This window comes from Oxyura jamaicensis, chromosome 4 (genome assembly GCF_011077185.1).
Source record: "Oxyura jamaicensis isolate SHBP4307 breed ruddy duck chromosome 4, BPBGC_Ojam_1.0, whole genome shotgun sequence".
Classification (NCBI taxonomy): Eukaryota; Metazoa; Chordata; class Aves; order Anseriformes; family Anatidae; genus Oxyura; species Oxyura jamaicensis.
In genome coordinates this window covers 19,670,249-19,697,880 of record NC_048896.1, presented here as the reverse complement: position 1 = coordinate 19,697,880, position 27,632 = coordinate 19,670,249, and the positions used below count along the sequence as shown (strand labels likewise).

Below are 27,632 nucleotides of genomic sequence, written 5' to 3'. Positions count from 1 at the left end.
TCTGCCATCCATGAAAATTTCGTATCAACTGTTTTGCATGCAAAATAGTCAAGGTGAAGTGTAACAATTATAAAGTCAGCCAAGCAACTACAGTGCTACTTGAAAAATAAATATTTTGTGTCTGGCAGGTTTTGAGAAACACTGGTTTTGTAAGTGAAACGACAATCTCCACTTAACCTCATTGTGGGGTGTTACTTTCTGGTTAAGTTCATTTATAGCCTTTTTTTTTAGTTGACTGAAATTTCACTGCATGAAGGAGAAGAACTGTTCTAGTTATCTCTTTGGGCATTAACAGACAACAATTGCAGTTGCAGCCTTAAAATGGATTTCAAAAGATTTACTGAAATCATCTGTGCCAAAAACCTACACTTTTCATACAATTTTTTAGAATAATCAAGAATAATGTTAGTAGAGCCAGCATATGATGGTTTAAAGGCTGTTGCTCCTTCTCCTGCTGCTCTTCCAAATACAGGTTAAAAATAAAAGACATGATTAAACACGACAGTGACCTCTACTTCAACTTCTCCTTAAGTATTTGTACTTATCAGCACCTTACTCTGAACAATGAATATAAGTAGAATAATAAACTGAGAAGACCTAAGACTATTCTGCTCAAGAGTTTATATTTGCATCCGGAAGGGTAAATCCTTGCATTCCACTTCCTCCTGCTGTGGGGAATTCAAGGACTTTCAGGAGAAAGATTGAGCATGTAGGGAGTTATGCAGGAGCATTTACTGAGATTTGTATTGAAATCTCTCCTTTTCCTATGTTAGGTTACAAGAGCATGCAAACTATACCACGAAGATTTTGTGGCAACATTCAGGTGACCTTTTCTTTTACTTAGAACAAAAAAATGCTACTTTATCATTTCTGCTGTTACTTTGAGGAAAGAAAATGGTCCTGTGTTAGACTTCTGGAATAGATAAACACCAGCTAACATTTTCTATACAAACTTAAACAAAACCATTTTTGTGTTGAAATATGCTCAATCTCCTTTTCTGTAACTGGTTACATGATCATTTCTGTCAATAATCCTGAAGAAGAATAAAGATGTTTATAGTAGTTATAAAACCAGAGGCAGATGGTTGTATTACTGAGTTCCAAGACTTCAACCTGCTGCAATTTAATTTAATTAAAATGAAATTTGAACAGAATGCATTATTAAATATTGGTAATATACTGGAAGAGAAAATTATTTTGACAAAATTTATATAATGGATGCAGATAAAGGTCCCTGAGTTCTACAGTGTGACAGATTAAAGCTTTATTACAATCTAACAAAGCATGTTAAAAATGCACTTAAAATATAATGATTTTTGTTTCTATTTTGTAAGATGCATGGTTAAACTAAACTAAGCAAAAGAAAAAAAAGCACCAATTAAATAATCAAAAAGTTGTTACCCAGCACCATTGTGTAAGCTTTATTCATATTTAAACATATAACTCATCTGCTTCCAATTTGGGAATCTACAAACATCTACAATCTACTGTAACTACAGTATCATTTAGAAGATGTTATGTATTTGATTTGTTTTAAATTCCAGGCATGAACTGGACCAGATGATCATAAGAAGACTCTTAAATGATGGAGAGGGAGCTGGCATGGCTAACTTTTCCATCTCAAACAGGTTAGCGTTAACATGTATTGACAAAGCCTGAATACAGGGCTTGTGTAAATGAAACAAAGAAAGCTGCAAGTGGCTCCTGTGACATCGCTGGTCCTGCCTGATCACCAGTGGGTGTCCCAAAAGGCACGCTGGAATTTTGCTTTATTTCTGGATTTGCAGAAATATGTGTATGTAAAGGCAACAACTCATTTAATACCTTCCATCACTGCAAAGTACAAGCAGGAAGCTGTATCTGTAATGGGCTAGGGCTAGATTTGCCCCCGAACAATGAGGTTCCATGAGATGAGCTGAAAAGGATGCTCCTGTTCCCTGCCACATGCCAAATCCAGGGGTCCAGAGCACTGTGTCAGTGCCAGCACCTACTGTCCCCTTTGCAAAGCTGTCCAACCTTCTGCAGATGTGAGCTGGATATTGTAGATCGGAGGCAGGTGGGATAATGCAGCAACTCAGGATGCCTCGTGCTAAAGGTGGATTTGATCTCTTTAGGCCAATTGTAATGTGTGCTACAGCTGAAATGAGAAGACCCATGCTCCTCCACTAGCATTCAAAGCAGATCAGGAAACTAAAGAAGCTGAAAATGTATCAATTATTTTCTGGTTGCTTCAGTTTTCAGCTGAATTTGTTCCTGATCTGGCTCATTTCATGATCAAATGTATGTGAATGGTGGCCCATGGGAGGAGGGAACACAGGAACATCCCCCTCTGGCAGCAGCCTGTGCTTCTGTTTAAACAGACTGTGGGACCATAGCCCTAAAATAAACTCGTTTTCTGGTATATTCCTGTGTGCAACTCATGATGTAAATCATACTCTCTGTTTTTGATTCTAACATTATCCTTTGCTGACAGCAATGGTTACATCTGCACCATTCTCTAGGTAGGAAAGAAAGCACTATCATCCTCCTTTCTCCCATCTCCTCTATGCACAGCAGCTTCACAGCTTACCTGTCTGCGAGCACACAATAACAGGCAAGTACAGATGTGCTGGGAGCTGCCAGAGCTAGCACAGCCTGGATGGCACCTTTTGTCTTTGCATGGGCCAATTTGTAGGCACGCTAACTGCAAGGATGACACAACAGGTCCTTAACAAAGCTTCTGGCTGCCCCTCAGCACTTAGATCTCTGGAATGAGGTGCATTCCTTGTGAGGATGGTTGGCTTCATGTAGCCCTTGCTATTCTTATTTTACAACCTGATCCTGCCAATGCTTCTTGCTATAATCCCTCTGACTTAAAAAGCAAACCAGAACTGCTAAAGAAGTGAATAAGGCTTATTCACAGCACTAAGCTCCACTGATAAAATAAATAACCTCGATAGAAAGTATATGTAGAATTAGTCCATTAAGGAACATAACCCCAGAATCAATTAAAAGAAATAGCAGGTCTTTTAGAAACTAAATAATGAAATTCATGACAACAATGGCTGGCTAAATTGTATTTTCACAGACAGCTTTTCTGTTGCAATTCTCAAAATTGCTGCTTGTGCTGCTTGGTAAAAAAGATGATGAAACATGGTATTTTTCTTAGAAATACTTTTAAACAACAAATCAAGAAGTCTTAACTGTTGGGGATATGAAATGTAGAAAGAAAGGATGCCTAAAAGTTAGACTTCTGTAAACCCTAAGTGGAAATGACATTTTAAATGTCACAGCCAAAAAATGACAGAAGCAATGACACACCAAAGGTCATATTCAAAGTAACATTCAAAAACAAAGACAGCTGAATATAATGCCGTTAGTACATAACCATTCTCAGAGGGAAATGGGGATTTTCAAATTGATTACATTGGAAAGATGACATCAGAGGAACAAGAAAATAAATGTTCCTAGGAAATCACATGGGACACCTTAGCTAAAGAGGCATTCGATGTAAAAACAATGCAAGTGTGGTAACAAAATTGATAAGCTCTGTTTTCTGGGCTTCGTGCATGTTAGTGCTTCTGCTTATATTAAAGTAATTCTACATACCCATAGCCTCTGCCAGACCAGAAACCTTCTGTCCATATATATCTGTCTTGTTCCAGGCAAATGTGTATACCAAGTTGGCTGCAGCAGGAAACCATTTCTGAAGCAGACGTCCTTCAACAGCAACTATCAGATGTACTTTTGTCATTCCAGAAGGGATGGTTGCATGTGTCAGAATAATGCGCAGCAAAGTTTTATATCCTGGTGTTCGACTGCTCAGATAACTCAGCTTCACAAAACTTGAAGGGATTGGAATTTCCTCCTGGACCACCTTGGGAAAAAAACAACAACATGAAAACATCATTATATCTATAGCCAGGAAAAAAGCACAATTATGTTTATTTGTAATAACAATAAATGCTTACTTCAGTTTTCACAATCATGATGTTAACACAGTACCATTTACAATGCTGATCTCTTTTGTGTTTATTTGAGCGATGCAGTAGCCAGGCATATTACAAAATGTCCAACAATGAAAACTTACTGGATGGCAGTCCATCTATTTTGATAAAGAACCTCTTCCTCTAATTCTTTATGTTTATCTACCGAGGAACAAATACTACCTCTGTGGTCATATAAGCATTACAGCTCATAATGCTCTCTATGAGCATTACAGCTTTTATTACTTGGTTTACTTGATGAGTGTTGTAAACCCAAATGCAATCAAAACCAATTATATATATATATTTTAAATATGCACACACTTCATACATTACTTTGCGATTTGAAGACACTATCCTGCTTTGGAGGCAATAACTCTAACCTGGGGAGAGCTAAGAAAGAAAACAAACCTGCCTGCTAAAGCAGTTTCTGCACAGAAGTGCTGGCAGTATGGCTAAACTCCAGCCAGAAGGGGCATGGGCTAAGAAGGCAGAGCATCGGAAACCTAACGAGATAACTGGTGACACACAGCAGTGAAGATGAAGCAGCATGGGCGTTCGTTGTCTCGCTAACAGGTGAATGCCCAGGGTGTGAAACAGAGTTCACATCCCGCAGCACATCTGTCAGTGCCATTGTCTGAATCCCTTGGATTCAAGCTGGCATGGCTCAGCCCACGGTGGGGTAGTATCAGTTCCTGGCTGCAATGAAGATAAGCCCTCGGCAATGAGAGGCGCTGCAAGACTGTGAACTTGTGTGGGAAAAAGAGAAGCTCAGCCTTGACCTTTTGAATGATGGACCTCGGAGCTACAAAAAGGGAGCTTGCTCTTGTGATCTTGAGAGAAAGGAGCTTTTATGGGGATGACTGTGATGTGGAACAGACAGGAGAAGAGAGTGGCTTCTTGTTGGATGCCAGCACAGTCACTCAAAACCCACTGAAAATCTTAATAAGGTTAATGATTGTAGTGTCTTTCAGTAATAACAGGCCAACCTGTCACAATGTTACATTAGTCAAGCTTGGAAAAACACAAACTGTTTTGTTTATATTCCTGTTTTCCTATCATTCTTGTTTAACAATATATTTATTCACTTTCCAAACACTCTTATTTACATACTGCAACAGTATCACTGTCATAGGATTGCTGCAGTACAGCTGGAGGCTTGCCAGCGCTTGTCGTTTCAACATATGAAATGTAGTGTTGCCAGGGAAATCCTGCTCCCTTTATTGTTCCTGATTTGCAGTATTCCCCTTCTTTCCTGCTGACATCCCAGCTGCCCTCTCTGTCAGGCATTTGACATCTCTTCTTATTTTTAATAGAAAAGCAGGAAGAAATATTCATGCATTAATACATGTTAATGTGTCTTCTCTTATTATTCTGGGTTATTTTTCATTCTTTTCCCAGTACTGTACAATACAAGCTGACACTCTAAGGACCCTCCAATGCCAAAAAAAGGGCCTGGGATCAATTTCTCTCTGAGTAGACTGCATCTTTGGGTACCTCAGTTTTCAAACAAACAAACAAAACAAACTAATCAAGATGACCTCATGTGAAGAAATGTAACCCATTTTTTTCTTACTGATGCACATCAGTTATTCTTAACTAATATTCTTAGTGCCACTTAGTATGTTCTGTGAAGCAACCCTGTGGCCATCAGTAACAAGGATGGAAATATTCATATCTGTAGATAGCCTAAAAAATACTCTCCATGCTTGCTTAGTGAAATTTAAAAAATCAAAAGAGGTCTTATTGCTTGAACTCTAACCATTGAAACAACATATAAAAACTGTGGGTACTGTTCATGATCTGAAACAGGTGTAGTTGTATTGTCTTGGGCATACCACTTAGATAAACCCTTTAAAGTCACAAATAAAAGACCAGTTAAGTGCAAGGTTAATTACAAAGTGGTTCTAAACACTCAAGGAGTCTCAAGAAAAGAAGACATTTAAATATATACAACCCAAAAGATCATGTTCAAGTTGCTTTGTGTTGGTGTGTAGGAAGTAGTAAAGACCAGCAGCTAACATATAGCTGGAGATGCTGTTGTAAAGACCTAGATATGAATGGATGAAAAATCCCTTGGAGTCTTCTTAGGATATTGAGTCATGTCTCACACTGATGTATGGTGAAGTTGCACTGTTTATATGTAACTTAGGAATGGTTCTGTGCATCATTATAAATGAATCATAATTTCAATAATAAATCATGGTAGGATTCCCCAACTCCTCCTTCTATTTTGAGGTAAGGTATAACGTATTTTAAAATATTAACAAAATATAAAGGAAGTGAAAAACGTCTTGCATAACAGTACTAAAAAGATCTACATTGGTGTCATTGTGATAAGTGAGTAACATCACAGCAGTTAATTGCTCACTATTTGCTACCATCTTTTTCACAGCAGCATTTTCAGAACTTTCTAGGAACAAAGGGAAGACATAGGGATACATCACGTCTCCAGTGAATACTCATCATACACCATCTCTACAATTTAGTTTTAAAGTCTGAGACTGCAAATTTTGAATTCAAATTGTAACCACTGATTTCAGTTATTTTTTTTTTTTAGCATGTGTGCATTTGATGTCTATGTGTTTTTGTGTTCACACATATGGAATATAAGTCTACATGCCTTGGGCAAAAATTATGGGCAAAACTGTAATGATACCACAATGATATGAATAATTGGGGGATATGAATAATGGGGGGCAAATTTAACATAAATGGATTTGTTTGACTTTCAGTGTCAAAATTCATTGTTACTTGCATTATAACCAAATGTTTCCATGCTAGAGAAGTTTTGTCATCATTACCAAATAATTATGTAGGTTTCATTAATTAAGTAAATTAATGGTAACTTTTAACGTTGTCTATAACTTGTTCAGCAAACAAACAAATTGCTAATTTGAAAGTTATTTCCTTACCTGTAGCTCTGGAATAACGGTTCCTCTTTCTGGACAGGATCCTCCAAATGCTGTCAAGGGTGAAGGGAGTACAATCGGATTTGGGCTGATAAAACTACTGATGTCACAAGATGGTATGTCTGACTCCGTTCTTTGCATCACAACTTTGTCTACAATGATAAATCTATTCCAAGGCAACCAAAGTGTCCTTTTTTCAGATATGAAAGGAGATCTGTCAAAAACTAGAGTGACAGAGATGCCTCCAACAGCCACAAGGTCAAAACTGGAAAAGACAAAACAAAATGCTTTGTTTCTTCTTGTTTTATCATCACATTTCCACAGCTTTCAGTGCATCACAAACAAAAACTTTATATTGCTCATTATGGCCCTTAATTTACCATGTAAAGTCATTCAAGTATATCTTCCTGATGTTCCCTTAGTATTCCGTGAAGAAGATTTACCTCTCTGTGCTTTCTCCCCATATGCATCAATAGCAAGGTATAGTACTTCACTGTTATTTTTCCCCTCTCTCCTCTATTTATCAACCAGAATTGATATTAACAAGTCATCTGTAACAAAAAAAGTGTGGACCCAGTCACTTAGGATTATACAAAAAATTCCTGGCCAGGAAAGGGATGTTTATAATCTATGAAGGTACAATACACAGGATAAGTCTAACATCCTGGTAGGACTTTTCTCTCATAAAATATTCTTTTTCCTTTTTCTAAAAGTTGCAGGAGAAAGAGGTTGAGTACACTGAGCAGGTGACCCCTCTGTGCTGATATGAAGATTTTGGGAAAGATGCTGATTAATTGCAGTGAGCACTGAATCACCTCTTCTAAGTAAGGCAGGTGATCTGGGGGCTACCATGAAGAACCTTTGGCAAATATGGGCTGCAAAACAGTGGGACATAGAAGGCAAGATATACATAGTCTCAATTTTCTGAGCTTCTGACATCCACAGTCAAGCAACAGACGGTAATATGTAAATAGATACTTCACTGTCTGTATTATTGAATGCATCTATTATGGAGACTTTTGATGGTAACAATCTGTGATAAGAAGTCAGACCTAATTATGCATATCTCATCACATTTCCCAAATGACACCGATTATATTCACAGAAAAATACAGGTAGCATATTTTAATGCAACAACTATTTCCAGACTAGAGTAAATAGGAAATGGTAATTATTAACTTTCAGTAGTGTGATTTGAAAGTCAAGAAACTAAGGTAAAATAAATATGCATGCTCTTTACGATTATAAACTGACTAAGGCAAACAAATAAACAACAACAAAAAAGCCTGTAGAAACAGTGACAAATTATACTCTTTCCCTGCTGGAAGATAGCTTCTGACTTCTTGTCATTCACAACACAGCCAAGAGAGATGAAGTCTTATGCAGCCTTTAGCAGCTTAATCCAACTGAAGTTCAGGAGCAAATCATGACCCTACTGCCAATGGATGATGAACCCTGGAGTGCAGTATAGAACATATAGGAACTTGTCTCTCTGAGCACTCATCTCAGTCCTGCAAGGCTGGGGAAGAGAAAGGAAGATGGAATTGTGCAGGACTAGCTGCAGAGCAGCAATTTAACCATTCTGGCTCTGGGAGGAGTCTGTTCCCAATTTTACTTGTATGGCTCAGCTAAAGGAGTTAACTTTGTTGACACCTCAATAAACTACTTGTAAGATTTACATCTGAAGACAGAAAAAAGAGAGAAGACAGGTAGTTCTCTGGAAAACTCAACTACTGAAAATGTCAAGGAAGTGCTGGTACAGCAGTACTGTCAGAATTTGACTCCAGGTGTGTGAATGTCACTAATCTTGTTGCTGTATATTTTTTTCTCTCTTCCCTTTCTTCTTTGGTTCCTTTACCACACCAAGCTTTAAATAAGTGTGCTCCCAGCACAGAGGGCCACATGCCATCCTGAGTCCACACTATGAACAGCAATCTCCATGAGAATCTGGCACATGCACATGTGGTGATAGATGGCCCTAACTATAAAAACATGACACAATGACAAAAACATCTCACCTTCCATCTTGTCGACTGATGGTGTATCCATACTCATTGTGGTGTAGGAAACTGACATTCACTCCAACCAAAGGTGTTCCATCTATTGCTACCACCTGGCCTCGAATGACGCATGCACGCCTGTAACAAAAGATTAGAGGGCAACATGTTAGACACATCAGGGGGGTCAGAAGGGTACTGACTTCAAAAATGGTGCTACACTTTCCCAAACAGAACTGCTGTGATTTTATTGTGAGTTGATTTTGAAAGAAAATTCAAACAAGCCCAAAGGATTGATTTGGAAAACCATTATCTCATGAAGAAGACACACAGGCTGTCCTATGAATTGCTGGTGTATCAAGAATCTATTTCCATTTCCAGCCATATTTCAGGACACCATTTGTTCTGCCATTGAATACCAATGCAAAGGTTTCACTGATAGCATGATTTAGCTTGCTGCAGCTCTAGTGGTGATGATTTGTGAAAGAAGGGAACGAAACCTCATTCTCTGCTGCTAAGAATAGGGCATTGCTGTCTGTTAGAAAAAAAGCTGAACTAATGTGATAAGGCAGCAGTGAGACACACGGTCTTTGCTGAACTTCAGAAAGTTATATAGGTAAATCTAAAGAGCGCCTAAACAGGTGTAGCATATTTTCTGAATCCCCCATCACAGGTTGTGTCCTTTTAAATTTCCTCTAGGACATATCAGACTTGTACTCTCTTTCCAGCATAAAAATCTTTCCATTCTAGTATAGAGGCTGGAACATGGCAGCACAACAGAATGCATCAAAATCAAGAGGCAGGAAAGTGAACTCATTACTAAGTGGGTCTAATTGAAGGCTGACAGAATCATAGAAAATAAGAGCTGAAAGGAAGTACAGGACTTTATCTTGTCCATTCCTTTGCCTCAGGTAAGATCAGCTATACCTACATTACTCAAGTCAGATGCTTGTCTAACTCTATATCCTCACCAAGTAACCCATTTCAATGCTTTTGTGCGAGTGCTTTACTCATGGAAACTTTTTCATACTGTCCGATCTAAATCTGAACTGTTGTCCTTCAAAACTGTTACTTTCACCCTAGAATGGATGTGGTGAAGAAGTTACTCTCTCTTTTGCAGCTTTGGCCTTTTATGTATTTGAAGACTGAAACATAAAGGAGACAAATCTCACCAAGGATGAAGAATAATAAGCGAAATACTCTCATGGTGCAGATTAGGATCTAGGCGGATTTTTCTAAGGCCTTACTTACACAGCTACATTCCACTAAAATACCTTTCAGCACTTTGCCCCAAGCTCTCAGGTACTCTATATCAGTACACATCTGCTGGCTGCAAGGATTCAGGTTTTGAGAACTAATGATACAATTGTACATATGTCCTGGAAATATGGTTTCAAATAATGAAGTGTGCAATGTAGTCAGAAGCCTTTTGATAATGTTAAGATGTATAGGGTCGAAAACATTAGGATGCCTATAGCAGCAACTGCTATTAATTACTATAAACAACACATTTAAACATTGTTATGTTGCCCTCTCAAGTTGAAAGTTCACATTAGACCTCGATAGACACACCCTACCTTTGTGGAGTGTTATATATGTATCCTAAAGAAAAAACTTAACAGCTCCTCAAATGCAAGGTATTTAAGAGTCTGTATGTAAACTTAAGAAATATCCCTTGAGAGACTAACTGATCATGAAATCATGTACACAAGTTGGAGACCATAAATTTCTGAAAGTTTTGACTTGTTTCCTAAGATCCAGAGCCACTTGACAGAACATCACTAACAATTTATCACCATGATATCACCAAACGCAACTGACCGTGACAACATGTTACCGGTACAAATTAACCCCTTTGTGAGTACACCATTCACCACAGTCGCTAGTAGGAATTCCATGCTCCCAGAACATCAGCAAAGGTGGTCAGAATTCCCAGAGGAATGGGAGAAGCTGCATGAACACAAGTATGCAAAATAGAGCTCTGATGTAGCACCTTTTCATCTTGGCTCTCTTTGTGGGCAAAACTTGCTGCTCCAGTGGAGGCAATCAAGCTCTTGTGCGTCTCAACAGACTCACAAGATTCACTGAAATAGAACAGCCAGGTTCAATTACTCCTTGATTTATTAGAACAGAAACTACTGATTTCAGTTTTTTTTTCTCATGCTTCTGTCATCAACAGACCTGCCTTTCCCTTTCTAATCCTTTTAATTAATGCACTCCTTTTGTTTAAAAAGCATATTGGTCTGAGAGAGCCCTAAGAGTCATCATTATTTAGTATATTATTCTAGAACTCCTGTTTGTTCATTCACCGATTCTTATTCCACACAAACCTGTCTTCTGGCTCTACTCCTTCCTCATATTTTATCAAGCACACAGATTTGCGTGATAACAACTCATCAGTCTTCATTATTTCATACACAGTCTCTTTCCTCTACTTATTCACTTCTCGTTATTCATAAATAATATTAAGAGACTTATTTTTCAACTTTCTTGCTCTTTTTTTAATCTGTCATATTTTACAAGCCACACATATTTACAACATGTGATAAAGACTCATAAACCTCATTATTCTACATTTACCTGTCTTTCCAATCGTTTAAATTTCAAATGTTCCAAGCCTTCCCGTGTGTTGCTACATTTCTCCTCATTATTTACTCTCTTTTTACTACCCACTCAAGTCAAAGAGTCTTTACTCTTTGGCCTCTTCTTGAATTACCAGCACCTACTAAGTCTTCAACTAGGCATTTGATCAGAATTACTTTTATTTTTTGCATTTACTGCAGGCATTAAAACCTTTTTCGGTTACTTTATGGCTGGCACTAATCCCAAGGGCTCTGGGAAGTGACAAACCACCCCCCAGGTTGCAGCAGGCTGCCTCTCCTTTCCCGCTGCCCTGACAGCTCACAGAGTGGGCAGCTGAGCTCTGAAGGGAGGCACACTGGCTTGCGGTGTCCCTGCAGCTTTGCTGCTTGCAGAAGACTTCACTTCATTCCTTTTCTTAGCAGAGCTTTTAGAGCCCTTTCCCTGCAGTGATGTCACTTTCAACTCAACCTCCATTTCAGTTTCCTTGCTTCAGTGTTCACCCTTTTTCTAAATGAGCCTTGGACCTTTGCTACTGCTCACTGCTTTTCTTAATTTTAACAGAGAAACCTCTAAAGATCATTATGTCTCCTTGATGTGCTGTTTTTTCCTCTTTTATTCTCAGCCTCTAGGACTTACTCTACACACTTGTGACTGGCCTGCTTTTATTTCTCATGTGTGATAACAGCTCATGCTATCTGTCTAAAACTCACTTAACTTGCAAAGACTGCATAATCTTGGACTAAGGCTGCCCAAATATTTTAACTTTATAGTGAGTGCAAAAATGCCTTTTCCAGTTTAGAGCATCTGGGAAGGAACATGTCCCTTATAAACTGCCTTGGTGTTTTCAAATGTATTAAAAATGTTTATAGTCCCGTCCCCTGGTACATTGTACTAAGCCTGCAGCTCCAGAGGGAGCAGTCAGCTTTTTGAGAGAAAGCAGAAATTCCTCTGGGTTGCAGGTGGCCTAAAAAAAGTAGGATTTCTCTGTAAACACTTCATGGGTCATTCCACGTGTAACTGAGGAGCTCAGCTCTGCAAGTGTCTGATCTCTGCCATCAGGCAGTTTGTTTGACATCTCTAATTTAAAACATAAATAGGATGCATTCTTTCACTGCTTGTAAAGCATTTTATTATTCCGCCACCATCCTGTCTTGCTCTACTACTTCTTATTTGTTATTTTTCTGCTTTTGTTTTGTGTGCTGAGTTTCCAATATTCTCTGAGCACCTCAGGCTGAGACATTAGGCTCAGATGTGGAACTCTGTCAAACAACTTGTGAATTCGCAAGTATCACATTACCAGAAGATGTCATTTACTGTATTACATTTCTGATTAAAACCTTCAATCAGAGAAATTAAGCTAAAGGCTAGTAAGGTACATTCATTTCTTCCTGCTGACAATGTTGCTGTAAGCAGGCTTTGAAGGGTAATTAATTCAGTACCATGCACTGGACCCCTTTTGTAGGCAATTTGCAGTGAGTCAAATAGCTTGCCAGCAGCATGCATTAAAAACACTCGGCAAAGAAACAAGCTGAAAACCTTCCTGAGAAGGGAAGTTGATAAAAATTTTAATCTGTTACATTGTACTACATGCAGTGGGTCAAAATCATTCCTGATGTAAGCAAGTACATTTCCATTTATTCAGAATTTGTCTAATCTGCCTTAAAGCATGTTACTGTTTAGGTTGGGAGCAAGTCAAAAACCTTGTACAAATGACAGTTTTGACATTAAAAAAAAGCAAAATACATTTTGAAAACATTCAGTTCCTTAACATTAATTTTGGTCTATGCATTGAGTCAATGCACTGACTATGCTGTAGAAGCCAAGTGTTTAAAAATTATATCTAACCTAAAGTCTAAGATGCAAATGCAGAAGGATAGATATCCCAGCGGTTGTCAGAACAACTAATTTCAGTATGTCAGGTGATGTTGAAAATGCCAGGATATGGCAGAGACCAAACATGGTCTGTCCGAAGGACAGAGATAATCTTCAATTTTTTTTTGGATAGCTTTCCCAAAACCATTCAATATCAAATTGGCTTTATCTACAGTGAGATTCATGCAAACATAACCCATAATGGAGTTCCACTGACATACGTTGCAGTAAAACACTGCACAATGTCATTTGAGTCAAAAGACTGAAAACATCAGATAGATATTTCTTCTTTAATCCTCCTAATGATCTCAGAGACTTGAAAAGGAGCTTTGCAAAATTCTGTAATTGAGCACCAGTGGGAATGGATGCCAATGCTCCAAAATAAATGAATGGTACTATTTCATCTGATCCTTCCAGTGCGTCTTGTTGCATCACCAGTGTTATAAAATTAGTGGCATTGCAGGCAGCCTAGAGTTAATATTATCTGCATGGAGATGAATTCTTCAGCAATAGCCAAAAGGAGATTAAAAAACCCAAGCATTCTTTGGTCTTTACGAGATCAGTGGGATCACAGATTTCTGATGTATTTACTGTTGTCTTCCTGTTTTTTTTTTTTTTTTTTTTTTTCAATAATCTTAACTCCCAGGAGATGAACAGACAATAGATGACAGCCAGATTGACTATGTCAGGGTAAAATTTCTGAACAGAGACAGTGCAGCTAAGCATTGCCTCCTTCTGAGACTCTGCTTATCTGTCATCCTTAAGGAAAATTCTGGCAGTTTTTAATAATATTTGACTTATGGATGAGCAATTTTTCAACAGCCTGGAAGGCTTGAGGATCAAGCGAAGTGTGGACCGACGAACTCCTTAGGGTGCCCAGTACATTGCAGATTACTGTTGACAAAACCCAGGAGACATGGCACAGCGCGAGTCTCAAGGCACTGTCCTCATTCTGAAGATACAGACAGCCCCATTTGAATCACAAGGATCTTTTCAGCAAACCAACTAATTTCTTTACTGTGGGAGGAAATAATATCTGGGGTGTGAACAACACACCAACCCAACTATAAATTGTATTCCTTTGTATTATAAAGTCTGAAGTACCAAACTGTGGCGAAGGTGGGCTGCTGCTCACACCCAAGCCTTCAATGCTCTTGAAAAGCATGCCAGACATAAGGGTAAAGAAATGCAATACTCAGAAAAAGCTTTTAAATCCAAGTTAAATCCCATTAATGATAGCTTTAAAAGATCAGTTCCTTATATCTATAAGAGCACACTGATGGGATTACTTGCAATCTGGCTGCTAACATTTGCAGTGTCACAGAACACTGTACAGGTGACTTGAGTGCTCACCTCCTTTGCAAAAACACCTCACTGGAAGGCATTTTGATGAGGGAAATCTTTCACTGGTGACTTATATTTTAAACTGCAGTCTGCTGTGCAGCATGTACAGCCAACCAAGGATCTTGTACCAGGTACAATGGCACCATTCCATTAGCAATGTACACTCCGAGAGACCCAGCAATGTCAGGTGGGTGCTTTTCGTGTAGTTCATTTGCATGCCCTATTGTTCTACATATTTATAATATCCTGTTCCATTTTTAATAGTGATTAAATGGTTAGGTATTTTAGATCAATAAAGACTGTTTACATATTTACTTTATTAAAAATGAATAAGTTACAAAGTGCACTGAATTTGTGTGCAGCTATGGAATGAAGTTGAGGTTGCAACCTAAGTGCTATCTTCTGTGCTGTAAAAAAAAAAAAATCTTATGCCCTTATTACTGGAACATGGTTTATCTAATGCATAGGCCTAGTTGACAGGGTAATAGTTAGGTGATGTGGATGATTTGTAGATCTCTTTGTCAGCATATAAGTTATAGCTTCCCAGGTGAACTACAGCATAAAAACTTATATGTCCCTATATTTCAAATGTTCAAGAAAATATGTGTTTCCAGGTTTCCGAGCAAGTAAATGCCCCTTTCCTATTGCACAGTCTTTTCCTGTTAAAGGGCAAGCCAATTGCATGTTCAACAGTCACACACTACTGTTTGCATGACGGTTTAAGAATAATTTGCAGCACAAAATGGTAAACTTCACATTGTTCTATCCATATACAGTTAAAAAAAAAGTGTTAATTAGATAACCAGATTATATGTAAATAACATGTCAAATAACACAAACTCTGTTGGGCAGAAAGGTGACTAAATACAGCAGGTATGAATCCAACTCACCTTTCTGCTTACTGCCCTTACACACATCTACAGCACGAATACCTGAAATTCCCCCTACTTATTTTTCAAGTACTAGATGGATTACCTTCCACAGCAATCCAAGTCTTGTTAATGAGTAGTAGTGTTAATGAGTAGTAGTGTTTGTTACTGTGACACTTTTATAAACTAGATGGGTGATAATGGGAATATGATATATAAGACTCTCAGTAGTTGACTTCAATATTTCATTGCTTTTATGTCTAGAACAAACCTTACCTGCTCTCAAATGAGACATCTCCTGGGATCACATGAGTACTTTCCTTCCCAATAAGGAATCTGATTCGATCATAAAAGAGCCTTGGAGGATGCTGAGAGAAAGGCGGTTGGCTGTGTTGTATAAGGTCAAGGGGATCAGGCGAACCCTGGCAGAGAGGACTTGCATAACAATTGTTTTGCTGACAACAGTCAGGGTCTACACAGTCTGTCAAGCCATCTAAAACAGAGAGAATAGAAACTTCAGGAAATAGAGTGATTCCGAGACCAAAGCACAGTGTTTGCTACTGGAAAGCACAGGAGGTATTTAATCAATTGGAAGGCATGCTGATTATGACACATTCAAATTCAATAAAGCATTTACGTACATGCTTAATTCCGGGTGGGTGTTTCTTTTTAGTCATTAACTCTGTATTACCTCATAAAGTCCCCACAGAACAAAGACAAAACAGAAGCTCCGAACTAAGTGACTATGGAAAAGCAGGACTGTACTACACACTTGTTAGTCCACCAAGTGCATGACCCACCCTGTGAAGCTGATCTCTTTAATAGACCTTCACTATCCCTACTGTCTATTCACACCTGTGAAGAACATTTGCTAACCAGTCTGCAATAACACAGTCTGAAATGTTATTCAAGTCTCATAAGCATCCTTAGTGTAGTAATAATGATAATAAAAAAGATAGATCCTTGTTGCAGTTTTCTGAGTTTTATTTTAAGAACTACAATAGTTTTATATGTGCTTTAAGATGTTCATTTTCATTTATTGGTTGCGATACTAGAATGATCCAAAAAGGCAGAATTATGACTATAGTCCTTTTGTAGTTGGTCATAAACAACCCCCCACCCTGATGCAGGCTCTATCCCAGTGACCTGACAGGTACAGTCTTCTCCATGGATGTTTGCCCAAGAAAAGCAAATACGAGAAATGAAAACAAACCTATTCCTCCTTCCTCCATTCTTCAAGCATGAAAAACAGGAGAAATAATTGATTTTTCAAAAATCTACATTTCTTCAGGGACAAACATACAGCTCTGTTTGGGGGTGAAAGTAATTTTCTTAAACATCCAAATCTTGTGATTAGAAGAACAGTGAAGCACTGAAGTAAATCTAAATTAAGCACCTAAATAAAACTTAAAATTGGACTGTCGGCATTTAATTCCATCTATCGGCAGCTTCGATGTCCAAATTGCCTAAATTACATATGCTACCAGAAACAGTCAGACTTAATAAGGTACGTTGAAATGCCCAACTATCTCCTTAAACATCCATTTTATGACTTACCAGTTGCTAACTTCCTTGGACTGACAAGCACACTAATGCATATAAAGCAAGATTAAGGCATCATATCCTTTAACCTTCAAAAAAAGACATCTCTTCTTTGTATTTTTAACAAGGTCAGTCTGTATGAATGTGGAGTCATCATATCACTGTATGGATTTCCCTTGTGTTAAAATTGGAATGCTACAGCATCAACATACTGTCAGACATTTTCACTTCAAACACTGACGTTTCCTGCTCTGTTCATACCAATGCTTTGTGTCTATAAAACCCTACCTCCTCAGGGCAAACTGCATTATCAAAGAAGCTGCTGTAGCTTTGTCATTGACTTTAATGGGTGCAAGACCAACCCTCAGACAACTCTGCTCTTTTCTCAACAGAGCACACTGCACTGTGTGAGTACTCAGTAAATAACAGCATAAACTATTCACTTCGAAAGGAAAGAAAAAGCCCTTCAACTGAACAAACAAGTATAATGAAATGGGCTTTCCTGGAATCTGAAAATCCTTGCCTGACCTCGAACAAGGTGATTGTTTGGCTAAGCAAAAAATATTAACAGATCCATCCTACTGCAGCTGGGAAATCAGATAGAGCAGGCTAGTTTGTGTAATGATGAGCCAAGGCAACTGTAGATAGATAGCTAACAGCAATAATCTGAGCCCCTCAGGTCTAGCAAAGCTGGCATAGCTACAGCTCAGTGCTTCTGCATTCCCCCAGTCCTGGAAGACAACAGGCATATGCCAGCACTGGGACAAGAGCTTCACAGGGCAATGTTGAGTTTATTGACTTTGAGTGTAGTAATCACTTTATATTCAAGAAAACCTAAAATGCTATTGAAATCTGCATGAAATCAGTAAGCTGAAACAATAAGGGACCTCCCGTCTAAACAAAGCCATACATGAAGGCTTTCATAGTGTTCTGTCAGGAAAAAGTAAAAGTTTTTTTTTTTTTTAAAGAAAGATTTTTTGAGGGTTGAAACCTCAAAAGCAAGCTTGGAACTGCAAGGAAAAAAAAAAAGAGTCCTCTTTTTCTCCTTTTTTTTTTTTTTTTTTTTTTTTTTTTTTGTCCAAGGAATGAGACACAATCTTCCTAACAAATGAACTGAAAAACATCAAATTACTACTATGTTCTCCAAGTCAGTAAATATTAAAGATTTCTACCAGACTTGAAAAGATGATGAAGGAAATAAAATCCTTTGCTTTTACTCTGTACTGATGAATCCCCATAGAGGCTCTGATGTGGTTAGGTGTAGCCACTCAGGACAGATCTCTGCTGGTGGGATGGCTACTGCAGTGACAAGTCTTCTTCAAGGAGCCCAGGTACTTTCTGGAATGAACTAACTTCTAAAAGCTGACTCTGTCTACCTGGGAAATCTGAAAAACATTGGTCGGGCAGAGTAAGTACTAATCATGAAAAAGACATACTTATTCCAGAATAACAGCATCCATGGGGAAGCTATTTTGGAGTAATTTATTCTGCTGTAGCTACTCTGATTAATTTTTTCCTTGTCAACAAGCTATTAGATATGGGAACTGAGCTGACCTGATTCTCTCATTTATGTAAGAAGCAAAAGTGAAAATTCACAGAAGTATTAGAATCTGAAGATTTCCTTAGAAAAGAAATAGATATTGAAATGAAAATTAAAAACTTCCTAATAGCTTCCTCTAATGGAATCGTCATTGTCTTTTGCATTGTTCAACAGCTTACATGTTTGGCAACGAGCACTCTGCATACATGCTGTATTCATAAAGAAACCAGGCAAAGGGGAAGCAGTTTTCCATTTTCCAGCCAGGCTCTATTTTAATCTTTTCTTTGCAAAATGACTATCTTACAAACTCATACAGATTCTGCTAATGGAGTTATTTTGGCTTCAGTTACTTGTACCTGGTTTCATCTGCCTCTCCAGGCTCTCAGGGCTATGAAAGAGTGATTCCCTCTGCTGAGGCTGTGAAGTCTCAGAAGTATTTGTCCTAAGAGCACCACGAATTTATGTACTGCAGCTATTTAAGAATTTTTAACTAGAATTGTCACAATAGCACAACTTTAGCTTTTTTTTCCAAACAATCAAACTGATTTTAGAAAAAGAAAACAGGTCATGTAAAACTGAAAAATATTTTTCACACTTTGCTGAAGTAAAAGAATAAAACACCTACTTTGGGGCCAATATGGAACCCTTAATCCAAAATAAATTGTTTGTTCCACTTTAGGCTCATTGAAGCTTTTTTTTTTTAACTTAGAGGAATTGAAAAAATCTAAACCCCCCAAACAAACATTTCACCTTGAACACATGCACACGAACTGTTCTGAAATTTCTGAACAGAACTATTCCAATACAAATTATCGAGGGCATCTTGTTCCAGCCTTCGCACATACAACTTGTACATACATACATAGCTTGTCTTATTTGGATTGAGTAACACAGAAAAGTGAAGATATACAGGTTTAAGCTTCCACTTGCAGAATATTTCCTAAATCAGATATTCCTGCCTCCTATAAATGTTTTCTTTAGCCATTATTGGGCTGTTTACTACCATAATTCAGCATGATGCCCATTAAAAGAAACTCGGTAAGCAAACTGAAGGTACAGAATCACAAGTTACATATGGAGGCAATTTATGACAACACAAATCATGTTAGTAAGTGCACGTGAGGATACCATTTCCAATGAGCCAATCATATTTAAAATAAGATTTTTAATCCAGTAGAATAACCCAGAAAAAAAAAATATTGTTTATAAGCTATAGAATCAAACTCATTCACTTGAAAATGCTAAAAATGCCTTATTTTCAATTCTCAACCAATGGTCACATATTCTTTTAGTTAAGTTTTCATATCAGGAACAAACTATTAAAAGCTCAGTGTGTTAAGAAGACAGAAGGGTTTCTATTAAATCTCAGGAGACAACAGTAAGGAGTATGAACAAACCACTACAAACAGCAAAAACTGTAATTCATACAGCAGGGGAGCCTGCATGTTGAAGTTTTTACTGACAATTACAATTACATCACAGCATAAGTATAGGCTAAAATGCATTACAGGGGTGTAAATGACTTAGGTTTGTTATTAGTGTTTTTAAAATTTATTTTATATAAAAGTCAGTCAGGGACCTTCAAAGTGATTCAGATTTTGGTGAGACAAATTTCAAATTCATGGGACAGCAAGTGTTACAGTTTCACAACTTCCAGGTACCTTGTTCTGTATGTAAGAGGCAATGACAGACCTTATTCTTTTTTTTTTTTTCTTTTTTTTTTTTTTTTCAGTAAACTAGACTATCAAAATATTTTTAATATTACTGCTAAAATCAAATCCACAAATACCAACTTGAGGATAAAAAACACTTCATAGAACTCTTAAATAATTTAAACAACTTCAAAGAGAAGGCAGAGCATGCCAAAACAAGCTGCTCTCTTTTCAGTCACAGCACTCCTCCCTGCACTGCTGTAGCAGTGTTAGGACAAGATTTTCCCATTTCCTTGCTGGTGAAGAGATTCTTTTGGGAAACTTTCAATAAGGAATTATTTACCGTGTCAGGAATTTGTGTCAATGTAATCACACAATGCTGTTCAACAAACAATAAACTTTCTTGGTTACACAGGTTTTTGCTGGGAAGAAGATACAAATGTGATGAAATGAACTGTATGGAGTTCTAAGGATCCGCTTCTTCCTTGGTTACTCTCCAAGAACATAACTATTTGCTTACCAGATTTGGACAAATCACAGAGTCAAAGAGTCACAGAACCATCTAGGTTGGAAGAGACCTCCAAGATCACCGAGTCCAACCTCTGACCTAACACTAACAGTCCCCACTAAACCATATCCCTAAGCTCTACATCTAAACGTCTTTTAAAGACCTCCAGGGATGGTGACTCAGCCACTTCCCTGGGCAGCCCATTCCAATGCCTAACAACCCTTTCGGCAAAGAAGTTCTTCCTAATATCCAACCTAACCCTCCCCGGCACAACTTTAGCCCAGACCTCCCCCCCCCCAAAAAAAAAAAAAAAGAAGCACTCACATAACCCCTGAGAATCAGGAAGAGCTGTTTATTGCTTGGACATCTTGCAGGCAAGCCCCAGCTTGGTGTTTGTTGGCTCCAAGCTAATGCTTGCGATGGAGCCTGAGCAATGAGTAGGGGGTTTGCTGGGCACTCCTGTGATGCTATTGGTGCTCTTGAATGGCAGAGCAAAAAGACATGCTGCAGTAGTCCTAGGTCTCTTCTGGCTGAGGTGGATCCAATTCCATCTGTTCCTCCACATCTGGTGGATACAGCTCCACAGGCTCCAGAGTGTTGGGCAGAAGGCTAAGCCAGTCCTTGCCCGGGCCTACCCAAATGGGATGTCTTTGTCAGGAATGTTCTCAGGCCAGGGTGCTGAACCAGGTGGTCATCCAGTTCCACGCCTCGGTCCCATGCCACTGTCGGCTTGATTTTCATGCATGGTCCGATGCTGTCATTTGGCTTATGGCCATTACTGGGTCCCGCACTGTGCTCTGGACTATGGGCATGCCTCTGCTCCCTGTGGCTGTCTGCCTGATGTTCCTGACTTCGCCCCACGTCACCGTTGCTCCTATGGTAAGGCCCAGGCCCCCTGTTGCTGTGTGTTTGAGGGGCTGGCCTGTTCCCCACATCATTGAGGTGCCAATGATACCACCTGTATCTGTCTGTGGGCTGGGCACCAGAGGTCCCTTGTGCCATCGGTGCTATCTCTCTGCCCATGACACATCTCCTTCTGGTCAGGTGCATTCCTTCGTGGTGCTTCACCGGACTGCATCTCTGTCTTCACACACCAATGAGGCCTGCTGCTCGCCTTGCTCTTCTAGTCTTATTCCTGCCACACAAGGTGGCAGTCAGAGGGCCTAGATGCTCAGCAAATGGTGGGCCAGCTGTGGGAGGCCTGTTTTACAGGGACCGCAGCAAAGGCGGGGTAGTGGTGGCCACTGTGACCTCAGCAAGCCTCTGTGATGAAGTGGCCCACTCGTGGCCAAAGGTGGCTGTGTTGGGTGCGGCCTGGAAGATGCCCTCATGTGGACAATGAAGAGGGTTGGGGGGCCTGAGGGCCCCTTTTCTGGGACTGGCTCCCCCAGGCCATTTGGCTTGCCAGGGAGAAAGGCTGCCCCTCGGCCACAGAGACTGCCCTGCACCTCCCATCCTGTGCCCTGGGTTTATTTTTAACACTGTTTTTTAGGTAATTTCATTCTATTCTTTAAGGAGGAGAACAGAAGCAAGGTGCATCACAGTAATAGTATTTTGTATCAGAGCTTTCCGTGCACTGCACAATATATTAAGTTCTCAAGTAATTAAAATAACAGTTGGAAAAGGAAAAGGTATTTTGTTAGCTGTGGAGTCATCCTATTTGCTAACAACAAAACAAAACAAAACAAAACAAAAACAAACAAACAAACCAAACCAAAACAAAACACTAAGAGAAAGACCATGGAACAAGTCAAATATTTGGGGCCTGGTATGAATATCTCTATGCCACCTACTTCTCAAATCCTGGCTTTTCTAGTAAGTATTTGGGGCCTGGTATGAATATCTTTATGCCACCTACTTCTCAAATCCTGGCTTTTCTAGTCTGCTCATCTACCCTTGAATTACTTGCAATTCAGGGCTGCAAATACAGGGAATGTCACAGTAACACACTGCTGAAAACAGGTCGGTGTTCACAGTCAGTACAGGTTTTCTAGGTGATGGAACACCACGAGGACATTGGAGAGGCACCAGAGAGATCACCAAGAAGGAAGCAAAGAACAAAGCAGTTCCCGTTGCAGCAGCATTACCTCCCCCAGCTCACCAGTGCAGCCTGCAGCAACTTTCACCACAGCTTCTTTTCTACTAAACCACTGAAAAGCTTTATTGACTCGATAAGGAAATGATAAATTCAATTGAACTCTACCTCCCACATTACTGGGTTACTTCATTTAATAAACTACCCCTATCATCAAATGCTGGCAAGCAAAATGTACATAAGAGTATTATTTAAAATTGCCATTTTCTGCTGTAAAGTTTGAAGAACTCAGTTCTCACCTCTTCAGGCTTTGTCACATGTGGAGAAGGCACTGCTAACTAACCTACTGTTAACTACAGTAGGTTTGGAGTTCTGTGGTTAACACCAAAACCAGAATGCTACAAGTAGCAGCCTATATGCTTATGCTTTACTTGCATATACATGTATGCAGACATACTCACAAACACATTACTAAGAAACACACATGCTCACTCACATGATAATTAGGGCCATCCCCAAGCAATATATTGTATTTAGTTTTAATAATACCAATGCCCTTCGCTTTCACTGCTTCAGAGCAACCCAGCAGTGCCCGTGTCAGTGCTGTACCTCTCCATACAGGTCCCAGTGAATGCAAGGTAGGAATGGAGCTGTGAGAATGAATATCTAGAACATTTTTACAGAAAGTAAATTGAACTGTAAGTTTCGCCCTTTGGTAAGCTGATTTTGTTCTCTGAACTCCTTATGCAGGACAACATAAAAAACTCAATACCAGAACTCTGAGCTCTTGAGGGATTTGGGCTTTTCAGTTGTTACACTCACACACTCAATTGCTGAACACTACTGTGATTTGTGAAAAAAAAAATTTCACAGAAGTCTTCAACTTATATTTGCTTGCTTGCTTTTACAGTTTTCAAATAAGCATTAAACAATGCCTGTGCCAACTTGTTTCACCGCAGGCTCAGTTAAGCCCAATTAGGGTTGCCAGGAATCTGAGCAAACTGAATCAAAGAGGAACTTTGGAAGAGACTAAGCAACGGCAACATTAATGAGACTCTACTGCTTATTTGTATGCATTAATCCAAGTTGCTTCTCAAATTTGAGCTGTAATACACAACATGTACCAAACAGCGAAGCTGTTAGCAGAGAACACTGGTGTTGTGTAAGGACAAACCCACCGTTGGGTCTGTGGAAAGGCTGCACAGAGTTTTTTGTTCAATGGGCACTGGTGGTGTTTGGCCTTCCATACACAGGAGATTGCAAATATATCAGGGTATGATTTTCAGAAACTAAGCATCCCTGGGGAGCCCTCGCTGCTCAGCAACAATGAAAACCATTCCCATCAGTGTTATTTATACTGTGTAATAATAGCATATTACTTATATATGGTCTCAATATCCCTGTGATAGATAGGTTATTAAAATGCCAATGGATAGGTCAGGAATACATCAATATTTTAGCAGCGCTGGCTATCTACCAAGGCTATGCTGAATCATATGTTTTCTTGCGCTTGGAAAAGCCTGGAGAAAGCTGCAATAACTGTCTGAAGTGACTGAAGGGATATTTGGAAGGGAATTCAAAGCCTGCAGTAAATAGTATTTTCCTTAACAACAAACAGTCAATATTGATTCATGAAAGAAAAAGAAGGTGAAAAGTGATCCAAGCAAACTTAAAACAGAGACCAGTACCAAAGAAATTAAAGGGAATGACAGGCTGCACCTTTGAGCTTCAGATAACTTGTATTTGCAAGAACAATGTAGGAAGAGTAGCTGCAGGGGGGGTTGACAGGGCAGTGGGCTCAGCTGCATGCTGGTGCCCAGCACCCTGCACGTCCCAGTACTCAGCCTCTGCAGCCATGGGACATGGATGCTCACGTGCACAGAGCTCAGCAGAGCATTTCCAAGAAGTCTCCTGCAGCTACTGAAGCTTCCAAAGAGAGTCTAAATAATGGCAGGACAGGAGAAAATGAGCTGCTCAAATGAGCTGAATGCTCATCTTATAAACTGAAAATAAAATCATGTCAGTCATGACAATGAAAGTCTGAGAATAAGAAATGGGGAATCCTGCAAAGCTGAGGAAAGCCATGGCAAGGGAAAGGCATACCCCACTGCAAAGGACATCTGCTCGACATCATGGCATTATTTAATGGACATCACCCTGCTAACAGACTGCAGATGTACTCCACGAGAGCAAGTACAAACCATGTCGTCATACATCTGTTATAATGCTAAGACCTTTCCAATGATATTTGTAGTGATATTTGAGCAGATAAACATGCCCTTAGTCTGCAAGAAGGAAAAAGCTAACAGAGAGTTATGAGAGAGAATGGCAAAGACAGCTCTGGTACAGTCAGGGCACAAGTACTGTGCATACTAACGGTGCTCTCTCTCCCTGCTCAGGAAGGTGTTTCTGCATGTGTTTAACATCACCACCATGGATAACTCAGTGCTTCAGCGTCTGCAGAGCTGGGGCTCGTGAATATGCTTGTGGCTGATCTTTATAGTAGTGCAGCAGTCCTTGAAAGAAGAAATCAAGACTTACTCCTTCTCAAAGCTTTTGTGCTGTTGCTACAGACCACACAGTAATGCTAACACTTCCTCATGCCAAATAAATGACACTAGTTGATCCCTGCAGTTGGAACTGCTAGAACAAGTGTTCGTCTGTATTTCTATATTAAAGTTACACATTTTTTTCTACCATGTATTTGAATGTATTTTTAAATAGTAAAAATGTTAGGGTTCCAGTCTCTGAATGTAGCATATAATAAATCAACTGGAAGCTACAGAAAAATACCATGCTGCCTAACTCCTGGAAGCAGTGTTTGTTTGAAGTTGTATTTGTTCAACATTACCACAACTTTGTTCTTTGGTTATGACTTCCTCCAAACGAACTCGAAGCACAAAACACCTCCTAAGGACTGCTACACAAAAGCTTGAATTAAACATGATTGGAATAAACCTTTCCTAGGTAAGAATACCACAAAATGGACTGTATGTGGCACTAAATTAGGTCTGGAGCATGACCTTTTGGGCTACATGCTGCTGACTGACTGTGATCACATCGTAACAGCTTCAGCAGTGACTACCTGTCAGCGGAGTTTCGGTAACTCAGCTAAGTGCATGCTCTTAGCTCACCACAACTGCAGGCAAAAACTTAATAGCTTCCATTTTTATAAGCCTAAATGAGTTATGGAGCTTGATGGATGGGAACTCGTTATGACCCCCTAATATTCTCCTAGTCTAAGGCACAACCTCCCGGCAAGTAGGGCTTAACAGATAATGTCATGTCTCCTTCCCAATTTCTGTTTTTATGTATGTATACAAATTCTGAAACACTAGGAATCAGCTTCTGATTTCACATTAACTTAAAACTGGTATAGCTCCAATGACTTTAGGGGAATTTTTCTAATTTACACTTATGCCAAATCAGGTCCTATGAACTTCATATATAAAGAGAAGTGGTTTTAATATGTAGATATAATTTCCTTTTCTTATATAAAATTGATTGCAAAGGAAACTTAATTACATTTAGCCCATCTGTAGCTGTCAGATTAATTAAATATTTCTCTCTGCACTTATCTCTAATTGTAATGTCAACAGAGCTGTCCTAGTACGTTATGTTGCCATTAAAAAAGAAAAAGAAAATTACTTTTAAAACCTGCAGTGAAATGATGTTAAGTGTCTGCCTTAAACTGACAAATTCAAGGAGATTTAGAGTTAAGACTGCCAGCTCTTTCAGTAACTCACTGTTGCTGCAGAATATAAAACATGGAAAATCACAATACAGAGCTGTTTATATACAGCCGGTTCACAGAGTGTATCAGAAAATGGTTTACACACATTACAGAGAAAACAGAATTTTTGTGGGCAGGTTTAAGAACGTATGCAAGTGAGTCAGTGGCTTGGACAGCAGGGGAGAGCATGAGACAGATGGGAAAGCAGGCGGGGGGCAGTGTTCCCAGCTGTGGGACCTTGTGTGAAAGGGATACACAGCAGTGCAGAGGAGCCGGGAGAGTGGGCAGAGACATGGCTGTCAGCGGCCTTGGAAATAAGGTGAAAAAGGAAGGATGAAAGAGGAATAAGGCAATTTTGAATGGGATTCAGAAAAGAGGATGCCTTTGCCAAAGGACAGCATGGTATTAGAGCCCACAGGATACAAAATCAGAAGGTCTCAAAATATATCTGTAAATGAGGAATCATCACTGAGTCAGAGTGTTTCTATTGAGGTCCCATAGTGACCTCAGCTCTTGGCCCTCGATCAAGCTTAGTTTATCAATGACCTAGAAGAAAATAGACAATCATTGTATTAACTTTTGACACGATGTTGGGGCATGAGATCTCATCCAAGACACTGAGATGGTCTGTAAGCGTGACACAGTAAAACAGCATACCTTTCAACACATTCTGGTATACAGTCTAAGGAAAAAAAACATAAACATGTTTGGGGCAGATGCATTTATACACTGAATGAGAAACCTGCACAGCTCCAGGTAAGGGGGCAAGCCTGCTGTAAAGGACAGTAACAAGTAAAGGACAGGAAAGCAATAGCCCTTATTGACTGTCCAGTAAATCAAGTGTTCCTAAAAAAACTTGGAAGAATACTTAATTCTGAGAACAGCCAGCGAATAATATTGTGGCTTTTCTACCACTGGAAAATTTGAAATAAAGCCTGGACGTTTCTCCTGAAAAAACATATTAGAATGTACTAGAATGAACTGCTGGAAATGAGGCAGAAACTAATTCATGAAAGAAATGTGTTTTTCCCACTAATCCTAAAATTTACACAGCTCTTTAATGAATCAAGGCTACAAAGA

The 27,632-nt window shown here is 39.2% G+C and overlaps 1 protein-coding gene across 8 annotated transcripts in view; it reads right to left on the bottom strand.

Moving 5' to 3' along the window:
• The window catches only part of TENM1 (teneurin transmembrane protein 1), an 895,307-nt gene that overhangs the window by 74,260 nt on the left and 793,415 nt on the right, over nt 1-27,632 (bottom strand). For all 8 annotated transcript variants that reach the window (XM_035325181.1, XM_035325182.1, XM_035325183.1 and 5 more), the window contains 4 exons: nt 15,819-16,035; nt 8,896-9,015; nt 6,881-7,142; nt 3,589-3,856 (listed from right to left, as the gene is read on the bottom strand). In XM_035325181.1, the coding sequence (XP_035181072.1) occupies nt 3,589-3,856; nt 6,881-7,142; nt 8,896-9,015; nt 15,819-16,035 (867 nt within the window). The remainder of the gene's footprint in view (nt 1-3,588; nt 3,857-6,880; nt 7,143-8,895; nt 9,016-15,818; nt 16,036-27,632) is intronic.